The 11,018-nt window shown below is 60.9% G+C and overlaps 1 protein-coding gene across 1 annotated transcript; it reads left to right on the forward strand.

Moving 5' to 3' along the window:
- Positions 1–1,126: 1,126 nt before the first annotated feature.
- On the forward strand, positions 1,127–3,783 carry VOLCADRAFT_68349 (uncharacterized protein; the record flags this gene model as incomplete). Its single annotated transcript, XM_002957533.1, has 2 exons — positions 1,127–1,672; positions 3,358–3,783. Coding segments are annotated over 2 exons (972 nt in total), but the record flags the coding sequence as incomplete, so codon positions are not given.
- Positions 3,784–11,018: the final 7,235 nt, after the last annotated feature.

Here is an 11,018-nt window from a genome sequence, read left to right on the forward strand (position 1 = left end):
ATTTGGTGCAACTTTCTATTACAAATTAATACTCGTTTCTTGTCCTAGAGTGTCTCGAACTCGGGTTGGGTTGTAGTATCGGGAACCGGACCACACGAGCATGAGGCCACCATACGACATTAATTATGACAGTTATACGTTCCTCTACCCACCGCACCCACTTTGCCAAGCGCTCCTGGCCGCCCCCTTACCTCACTCCACATACCGCCACCCTCTCCCCACCCCACCCCACCCCCCAACCTGCCCACTCTGGCGAGCTAGGCACTCTGCCAGCCTCCTACAGCCGCCTCACCTCCTTGTCGGCGCTGCTGCTGGGGAACAACCGGCTGAGCGGCGCACTGACCACCTCCTACTCGACCTGGTCACGAATGGCGGTGAGCTCGGGAAGTAGGGGTGATGGTCTTGGGTTCGCAGTGCAGGGAGGGGACAGGGGCAAGAGGGGGAAAGGGAGGGGGGAAGCCAAGGCCTGTGTATGTGTGGGGGGAAGTTAGGGAAACCCGCGCCGTACACCGTACACCATACCGGGGATGCCCCCACCGGAAAAGTTCTTGCCTCCTGGCCCCTGGCCCCGGGGGAACTGCGGATGGATTCGGAAGTGTAGGCCTGCATGTGCACCTCGCTAGGGCTTTCAACAGCTGAAGGAAAATTTGGTCACCTGTCGCTGTACCGCTGTACCGCTGTACCCTTACTTACCCTAACTTACCCTGCAGCCTTTCTCCCATTTCCCTGTTTCCTGTGCTCGCTGCACTGGGCAACCCCCCCCTCCCCTTCCCCCCTTACTTCCCGAACCCCCTCCCATCCCTCTCCCCCCCCCATCCCGCACTTCACCATCCGCCGGTCACATGGATTCCCCTCATTTTAGCCGTTCCCCCTTCTTCTCCCTTCTTCCCCCTTCTTCCCTCTGCGGCTGCGGCAGCTTCTCAACATCTCCCACAACGCCGGCCTGACGGGCCCTCTACCCAACTCCTGGTCATCCCTCACCGCCCTAAACCAACTGGACTTATCCGGCACAGCCCTCAGCGGCACTTTGCCGCCCTCCTGGTCCGAACTCAACCGCCTGACGCTGCTGGACATAAGTTCCAGATCCTATTCAGATTCAGATTCGGGTTCGGATTCGGACAATGCCATGGAAAGCAGCAACGGTAGTCGCGGCGGAGTCGGAGCGCTGAGTGGGCCGCTGCCGCCGCAGTGGAGCGAGCTCACGGCGTTGCGACACCTGGGGCTGGCCGGCCAGGAGGGCCTTGTGGGCACCCTACCCCGCCCCTGGTCCGTCCTCAAGTCTCTTTCCAAACTCGACTTGCGAGGCTCTGCAGGTGGCCTCAACGGCACGTTGCCGGTGCAGTACAGCGCCCTGGTCTCCCTCGCCCACCTCGACCTCACAACCGCCGCGCAGCTACAGCGGCAGCAGCAGCAGCTTTACGGCAGTAGCGGCACCACTAACGCCAGCAGCGGCAGCAGCAGCAGCGGCAGCGGCGGCTTCACCGGCATTCTGCCTGCTGCCTGGTCCTCCCTGACCTCCCTGACCTTCCTGTCGCTGTCCGGACATGACGGCGTGTCAGGTACTCTGTCGCCAAGTTGGTCATCTCTGTCGCAGCTGGAGGTGTTGGACGTGTCCGGGAACCGGCTGCGCGGCTCCTTACCGCCGCAGTGGACGTCACTGGGCTCCCTGGGGGTGCTCAGGGCGGCTGGTAATGCGGCGCTGGGGGGGCCCCTGCCGATTGACTACAGCGCATTGGGCAGCTTGAGGGAACTGGATCTGCGGAGGTGCAACTTCACCGGTGAGGGCGGGTGGCTGGGGGTGAGGGTGACTGGGTGGGTGGCTGGGGTGGGTGGCTGGGGGTGAGGGTGACTGGGGTGGGTGGCTGGGGTGGGTGGCTGGGGGTGAGGGTGACTGGGTGGCTGGGGGGTGGGTGAAGGGCGGTAGGGGTTTTTGGGGTGTGTGGGGGGGTGGAAGTGGATATTGGGTGAGCTGGCTGGCCGCCTGGCTGGCTGGCTGGCTGGCTGGGGCGAGGGGGGGAGGCAGTCCAGGCGGCCGATTGCGGGCGGCCTGATCCGGTCTGAGACTTGGTCACACCTCACGTGCCTCGTGTCACATGCGTATGCGTATACATATATGTAGAAGTATGGATGTATGTATGGATGCATGGATGTATGTTTGTTAGATTACCGGGCCGGCCCTGATAATGGCCCGGTGGGGGGAAGCTACAGGTCTCGACACCGACCCAACGGAAAGGCGTTCCCTAAGGAGAAGCAGTTTCCGAAACCATGGGCGAGTGAGGGGGCCCCAAGTAGGGGTCAAAGTTAGGGGTGTGAGGAGGGGGCTGCTATCCCCACTTTTTCCAAAGTCTGTGCAGTATACATACACACACACACACAAATATGGGTGGCTTTCAACCTCAGACAGGAATCATCAGCCCAGCGCAGTCAGATACCAATAACCACCACATCAACTACCACATCAACGACACGCAGCAGCAAGCCCACATCATCAAACCAACCCTAAAACCCGCATTTCGCACCGCCCTCCGCCCGCGGCTTCCGTTTCCGGACCCGCCCCGACCTTCTTTGCCCGAATCGCCCCCAGGTGCCCTACCTGCACAGTACGACATCCTGCCCTCCCTGACCGCCATCCGGCTCAGCGGCAACCCCCTCAGCGGGCCCCTGCCCGCCACCTACTCGGCGCTGAGGGCCCTACGAATTGTGCAGCTGGCGGACAGCCGCCTGACGGAGCAGCTGCCCGAGGAGTGGTCGGAGCTGCAGCAACTGCATGTGAGTCTGTCTGTCTGTCTGTCTGTCTGTCTGTCTGGGGGTCTGGGGGTCTTACGGGGTGCGAAGGCCTAGTTCTATGTTGGACTCTTAACGCGTGTTGAGTGGGTGTGGGTGTGTGTATGGAGTTGGAGTTGGGCTTTAGGGTGAAGAGTGGAGGCGCTTCGGACGGTTTTAGTTTTTTTTTGGGTTTTGTGGTGTGGTACACAGCGGACGCGGGCTCCGCAACCGGGGGTTGCCCTCCTCGCCGCCGCCACTCTGCGGCGTCCGCAGCTCTTCTCGCCTCGCCGACCGCTCTCCGTCCCGGGTGGATCTTCCACGACCGCTACCCGGGAGCTACCCGGGAGCTACCCGGGAGCTACCCGGGAGCTACCCGGGAGCTACCCGGGAGCTACCCGGGAGCTACCCAGGAGCTACCCGGGAGCTACCCGGGAGCTACCCGGGAGCTACCCGGGAGCTACCCGGGAGCTACCCGTAACCCCCAAAGCAAAATTTTCCTTACCATGAGATAACGCTCCCCTTTCCCCCACCTACCAAAACACACACACACACACCTCCACCGAACGATCCTCCCCGGGGCTCATGCACCAGGTGCTCGACCTGTCGTACAATGACCTCTCCGGCACCTTGCCGTACGCTTGGAGCACGCTCACCAGGCTCGTCCTGCTCAACATCTCCCACAACCCCCAACTTGAGGGCGAACTGCCGGCGCCCTGGGGCGCCATGGCTGAGCTGCACCAGCTGGACGTCTCCGGCTGCGGCCGCTTGGCGGGGCCCCTGCCCTCCTCCTGGAGCGCCCTCCGCCACCTGGCCTCCCTGGACGCATCAAGTAATGTGCTTGACGGCGGCCTGCCTGAGACGTGGTCGGCACTGGGCTCCCTGGAGAGTCTTAGCCTGGCGTCAAACGCGCTGTCGGGGCCGCTGCCGCCATCGTACTCGGTGCTGACGGCGCTGACCTTCCTGGACCTGTCGGAGAACCAGCTCACCGGCAGCGTGCCCGCAGGTTGGCTACGCAGCGGCGGCGGCGGCGACGGAGGCGGCATGCCCGTTCTTCAGGAGCTGCTGTTGGGGGTGAACAACTTGGAGGGTGGACTGCCCGGCTTGGAAGGGCCGCCACCCGAACCGGACGAGGAGGAGGAGGAGGCGGTGGGCGCCGCTGCTGCAGCGGCGGCGTCGCTTCGAGTCCTGAATGTGTCGTACAACAGTCTAGGCGCAGCGGAGCTGCCCGCCGCCACTTTGCCGTACATGTTGGGCCTGGTATCGTTGGACCTGACGAGTTGCGGTCTGGCAGGCACGCTGCCCCCGCCCTGGAGCCAGCTGACGGCGCTAACGGGGCTGTACCTGGCCGACAACAGCCTGACGGGTCCGCTACCGTCGGAATGGTCGGCGTTGTCCGGCAGCAAAAACGGTAATAGAAACGGCAGTAGCGGCGCGGACCCTGCGATGGCCGTACCGCAGCGCAGGTCAGTTGCCGCCGCCGATGCCGCCGCCAGCGGCCACAGCTTTGTCAAAGCTTTCGAAGGAAAGGAGCAAGAGGAACAGGAGGCGCTGGCGGATGCCGCGGCCACGCATCGACGGTTGGGCGCCTTGTTGAGGGATGGGCTGGAGGACCGAGCCGCCGTACAACGGCGGCAGCTGCAGCGGCTACGGCAGCTCCAGGCGACGGCAGCGGACACGCAATCTGGCGGGGGCCTGGCTGTACTGCAGCTCCAGAACAACCAGCTTTCCGGGTCGCTGCCGCCGGCCTGGTCGGCGCTGGCGTCGCTGACGGAGCTGCAGCTTGGCGGCAATCGGATCCAGGGCGTGATCCCGGCGTCATGGGTGTACGGCATGACGGCGCTCAGCAAGCTGGATGTGTCCGGCAGCGACGTATGTGGCGCCAACCCCGGCGGCCCGCTGTGGCCCAGGAACCAGACCAACTTCCCCGCGTTACCAGCCTGCCCGCCGTCGCCGCCGTTGCCGTCGCCGCCGCCGTTGCCGTCGCCGCCGCCGTTGCCGTCGCCGCCGCCGTTGCCGTCGCCGCCGTTGCCGTCGCCGCCGTCGCCGCCGTTGCCGTCGCCGCCGTCGCCGCCGTTGCCGCCGCCGCCGCTGCAGCCATCGCCGCCGCTGCAGCCTATGACGGCGAAGCCGCAGCTGTCGCCCTCGCCGCCGCAAGGCGTCGTTGTCACACCCACAGATGGGCCTCCGCCGGCGCCAGGCAGCAGCGCTCCAAATCCCGACACCGGCACATCAGGGGTCCGAGGTGAGGGGATTTGCTGCAGTACATACTGTGCCGTACGAAAACGTACGACATTCACTTAACGCACGTATATGCTTGTGGCCTTACTTGTTTTCATGAGGTTTTCAGCTGTTGTATCTGTGTGAGTCAGTCGCTGTGTCCTCCCTCAGATCGCCTTCACAGCTGGCGCCGCGCACGGCCTCATCCCGAAGCTGCACCCGACTCCACCATGTCTTGCCACGCATACCATTTCCATAATTTTCTAACCACTGTCAACTAACAACTATTAACTAATGACCGCACATCTTCATTCCGCCTTTCCGCGTTTACGCGTTTACGCCCTCCCCCGTTGGTTGGCGGAAACGAACGCCTAACCACCTACTAAAATCCGCGTCCAGACCGAAGCGGCGGCAGCGGCAGCAGTAGCGGGTTCAAACCCTGGTGGATTGGCGTCATCGTGGGTAGCATCGTAGGGGCCCTGCTACTGCTGCTGCTCATCGTTGGCGTACTGTACTTGCACCGTCGTAACCAGCGAGCCCAGGCGTACGGCTTTTCTGGTCTCCAAACCTCCCGTGACGCCGCCGCGGGCAGCAGTCCGTCGCCGCCACCGCGGACGTCGCCGGCGTCGCCGCCGCTGGCGGTGCGTCTGTCAGGGGGCCTTTCCTGGCGTGCACCGTCGGCGGAAGCGGCGGCGCCGTCGCCGCCGCCACCGGGTCTGGACCGCCCCTCTATGTTCGCTCAGTACCACAACCCCGTATTCGCGGGCGACGAGCGGACGGGCGGGGTGGCCAACTGGCAGGATGTAATGAGCGCCCTCTACCTCGCTGAGCAGGAGGGGCAGATCCCCGGGGGGCAAGCAGCAGCGCCCGGCGCGGTGCCGGCGCCAGCGGCCGCGACCGCGGCTGCGCTGCCGCAGATGGCGCACGGCGCAGGGCAGCCCGGGTTGGGTGCAGGGGCAGCGACGGCGGTGCCCTTGTCTCGTAGCCTGACCGCGACACGTGGTGGTGGTGGTGGTGGTGGCCCTCTTGTGGGCCCGGTGGTGGTGGGTGGTCCCCCCCGCAGGACCGGGTCCCTGCAGGACACCCGCAGGTACGGTGGGGTAGTGGGGAGGGGGTAGGGGGGAGGGGAAAGAGGTAAGATGAGTGTGGGGAGGAGGACTCGGCACCGGCAGGGCAACTCAGCTTAAGCACCGGCTCCTAATCTTTTATTTGATTCGGCGTTCATGTCTTTTCCTCTTGCGTGAGCTGTTTTGAGCAGTAGCAGCAGCCCGTCGTACACAGACAGTAAGAGAGAGAGTGAGAGAGAGAGAAAAAGAGAACTGTATGATGTGTGAAACAGGGGGGTGTATCTTCGCCCGTGGCAGCTACCCTGCGAAACCCTGCCTTCCCCGGTATTTCGGGGCACCCTCATCCAGTCACCCTAGTCAACTTCTCAGTGGATCGCTTAGGTTCCGCACCCACCACCAGCATCTAACGGAATCTGCCGGGTCGACAGCGGCCCAACTCCGTTCCTGGTCGGCTCGCAGGTTAACTTTATCCCAGGTCACCACCGTCCATCAACTAGGGGCGCACTGCCTTCCACCATCGGAAGGACTTTGACCCTAATGGGTATCGATCCCGGGATCTCCCGGGGGCAATGGTCGCGCCTTACCAGTAGTGCCAAACCCTATAACTGTATGCTCCTGCTGCTGCTGCTGCCGCCGCCGCCACTCTTTCCACCACTTCGTTTGTCTCCCAACCCGCCTTCTCCCAATCCCCCTCTCTCAGCCAGTCACGGTCACCGTTCCTCTCTGTGTGCCCTTGGCTGCCTCCTCTTCCTGCCTCCCCCCCGGACAGACGGATGCCCTGAGAGGGGTGCTTCCGGGCTTCTCCTGCCAGTCTCCACCCACCCATCCACCATCTCCCCGCGGAGGGGAATTCCGGTGGACTGGAGGGGAAGGCGGGAGGGAACCTCTCCGGGCCCGGGGAACGGAGGCCCTCACGGGCACCTGAGGGCTATACGGACCGCGCGGCTGGGTAAGAGCACTGTGATTGTGGCAGAGAGGCTCTTCGGGTGCGCGGGATAGCAGGCCCTCACACGCAGGGGGGGGGCCATCGCAGGATGCTGCTGCAGGGCTTTGGGCAGCCGGACCAGGTGGAGGGTGAGGTGGGGTTTGTACTTGGGAAGCAGCAGCGCGCGTGAGCTCGCGACAACATCCTTGCAAATGCAGCCGCAGCCACAGCCGCAACCGCAAACGTTGCACCTGACAGGCGGTCGGGCCGTTTGTTGGCCTCCTCACGGAGAGAGGAAAGAAAGGGAGAGAGGACTCCGATGGCCAGGTTTCCGACCGACACCGATGGCTAAATCCGACCGATGCCGCTGATGGTAAAATTCCCCTCTTCCCATTGACCCTTGGAAAGCAAGCAATGGATGAATGGCGTATGTGTGGGCTTCAGGCGATTCTGATGTGGGGCATAAGTTGAAACTGCTGACGCAAGCGGGACGAGGTCCCCTTGCCGTACATCTGTGTGCGTGTGTGTGTGTGTGTGCGGGTGGTGTACATCTGTCATTATGAGCACATCCGCACCTCCCCCTTACCGTAGATACGGGCACCCGTACGCACGTATATGAGTGTGTGTGTGTGCGCGCGCATTCAGAAGATGCCCGGTTACGGCTATCGCAAACATCGATACGAATACGAATACGGTTTGGGAATACGAACATGGATACGGATAAGGATGCGAATCCGCATGGATCGCGAACTGTACTGTCATCCGGCGGCGTTTGGTGAGCCCCCAACCTACCCACCCACACAATAGCCATATCTTGGTTGCTTGCCTACTGCCCGTGCGATATTCATCGGCGCACATTTATGTGCACACATATTTTTCGTCTACACGTGCGATTCCTGCAACCCTCCTGCGCAGTGTGCCTCTGTGCTTTCCGTGGCCGTTTAAGCGATCCTCAACCCCCTTGGGACTGGCTAGCGGCCTGGCCGGGTGCGAGGGAGGGAATGTGGAGGAGGTGGCAGCTTGGGAGTTGGGTGTCGGGTGAGCTTTTTTGGCTGGCTGGTGGAGCTGCGGGAGGACTTTACCGTTCACATACCAGGGTGGGTGGGTAGACGCTCCCAAGCATTCGCTCGGCTGCTGGCTGACATGCATGTTATATGACTGGTGCATGGATTCAGTGCGACCAGCCTGCGTTTCTTCGTCGTTGCTGGCGACACGTCTTGCTAATGCTGCTGTAGCTGCTGCTGTAGTGCTGCAGCAGCTGCTGTAGCTTACAGTGGACGAGCCGAGCCTCATAGCGGAGAGGTTGATGGAAAGAGTGAACGCATGAGAGGGGAGGGAGAGGGGGATGTACATATATAAAAGCCACCACTCCATTCCCACAAAATAGCCAAATCTTCGAGAACTGCATGTGCGTGTGTATATCATGTTCATCTGCGCGTTGTCCCTTTTTTTCGCTCGGGAAATTCCTTATATGTTGTCCTTATATGCTTGCTGCGGAAACCTGCTGTGCGGCAGTGCTTATCCGCTGTTACGCGGTCGCGTTGTTGAGCGTTGCAGCTGCTGTTTATTTGCTATTGCAGTTGCAGCAACGTTGGCCCCGGCTTACGTGGCTTACTGCCTCGTGCAATCTCTTACAACGCTCGTGCCTAAATTGTACGAGCGAGTACATTGCACGTGCCGCCAAAATGTTACCGCTAAATTACAAAATGTTCAGCATTATGATACGCGACGGCGGAGACAAATATGGGTCGGCGTGCGCCGTGGCATCCCCGCCCAGGTGAGAGGACATCCGGAGGAGGGGGGTCGTTGGGGGTCGGGAGATGGAACTCCTTACAAGGATTTGAACTGGTTCAAATCCCTCCGCCGTACATTGTAACCACCATTATTTCTTCAAGTGAGCTGCGCAGTGGTCTCACCTTGGCTGTAAGCGTTAAAATGCCATAGTATGAATAATGTCATCGAACCGGTGCGTCTTGGAGGTATGAAGTCAAGTGCGACGTGCAGCAGATGCTGTGCACGGAAAGCATGCGAGTTTGTCCTGCGTCGTCAGGGCTACCCACGAGGCAGGTAACGAGTTGTGAAAGCAGCACAGCGCTGATGCGACCCTGGACACGGAGACGAGCGGGGCGATGGATGGCGGGAAAAGCGCCGCTTCTCTGCCTGACTCCCACCCACGTCATTTTGCTATTGCAACCCAGTAAAGCTACCTACAGCCCGCATGTGGCCTTCCAACCAAAGCAAACGAAACGTTGTGGCATTGGATTTCCGTAAGTATACGAGGAAGGGAAAAATTGGAGGACGGGCAAATTGGAGGAGGCCGGGTTGGCGCGGGCAAGAATTACATTCTTTCGAGCGCAGGCGGCAAAAGGGCAGGGGGCTTGCAGCGCCGCCACGCGCCTATACCGCCCGCTCCAAGCCCAGCTCAACCCTCCCACCCCTTGCGCCTTTACCATCATCCTCTCCATGAACCACAATGCAACCCCAAAACCACATGCACGACCTGAGAACGAAAGAGGGTAGACCCTTCTCCGTGAACCTGGATAGCCTCACGCAAAGCTGCTGCCAGACGACCTCTTTGCGACTGCCATAATGCTAACGTATTACGATGATGCACCACATAAAGCTCGTAAACCATAATGCAGCCCCCCTCCCGTGCGCTCCAGGCGGCAAAAGTTAACCCCCGCACCCGTCATCTGTCGATGCGCTGTCGTACTGTGAGCCGGACCCACGACAAACCCCAACAAACAAGGCTGCCATGCAGACCCAACGAACACTTGGCAAAGACCGCCATGCGAAAGGGGACAACAAACCCTTCAACCTCAGCCCTTGTCCAACTGGCAAGTGAAAGTTCTTGTGTAACCCCCAGCGGCGCAGGCGCCTAAATGCGCACGCACGCACACGAGATTTGTATGAATATATTTGCCTATATGTATCGAGCGAAAACAACGCAACCACCTATCGGGAAAACGACTCCTGCGCTTTCTATATAGCGTAACTGAGACCTCAACTGTATGGGTAGCATTTAAAATGCACGGGGCATGGGGGCGGTGCCCAATACCCAACACCCCACGCCGCCCTGTTTTCAACCGTGGTGTCAGGCCCCGGCCTGCACATGAAATTATATGAATCGGGAAAAGAAAAACACAACCAGAGCGAGATGGCGAGTTGGGAATGGAAGGGAGAAGGGCGGGGCTGCGGGGGCCACAAGCGTGCCACGGTCGGGACATAGCGCACAGGTGGGGCGGCCTCGGTGTCGCGTGGCGACAAGCTTATACGCACGTGCACACAACATACGCGCACGCGTCCGAGTGGACGCCTGTGCCACACAACGTGGCTTATTTGACCTGTGTGCATATATATGGAAAACGGTACCACGCGCACCGGTGGCGCTATGCAAAATCCATGCAAGACGCCGAGCAGCTGCATGAGCTGCTCCGGCAGGAATCGACCTGACGGGCCGCCCCTCTGCCACAGCGTCGCTGCACAGCCACCCATTTGTTCTCGAGGCCAGGCAGCCCGCTTCCGCCGCCCACGTCTCCAGTACTTAGCCGCTACCACGCCTGTCTGCCTAGCCAGTCCATAAACCACAAGTCAATCCCCCTGCGCGCGCGATGCATGGCGCCCAGGGAGAAACTCAGCAAACCACAACGCGTGTCCTTTGCGCCACCTGTATTGCTACTATTCACATAGCTACCAGCTCAAAAAACACTATACCCTACGTAGCTAGGTAGGTATATGAAACACCACCAAAGATTAGTGCGAGACAAAACACCCTCTCCAGGGCCGGTCTCCAACCAGTAGTAGCGCCAAGAGGTTACGAACCTTGAGGCGTTTTGCTTTGGCGCCAGCCTGACATCCACCCACATGAAAGCGCTTCAGTACTAGAACGGAAAATGGAAACGCTACGGGTCGAGCAGCCAGCCGGGGGGCTACGACCCTGGATCTTTGTATTTCGTATCATTATCGTATGGTACCATCATTGTATACGTTGCGTCTTGAATGGCGCCGCCAAAACGCCATCCGCCGCCTTGAATTCAAGACGA

The sequence above is a fragment of the Volvox carteri genome, assembly GCF_000143455.1.
Source record: "Volvox carteri f. nagariensis unplaced genomic scaffold VOLCAscaffold_75, whole genome shotgun sequence".
In the NCBI taxonomy this organism is placed as follows: domain Eukaryota; kingdom Viridiplantae; phylum Chlorophyta; class Chlorophyceae; order Chlamydomonadales; family Volvocaceae; genus Volvox; species Volvox carteri.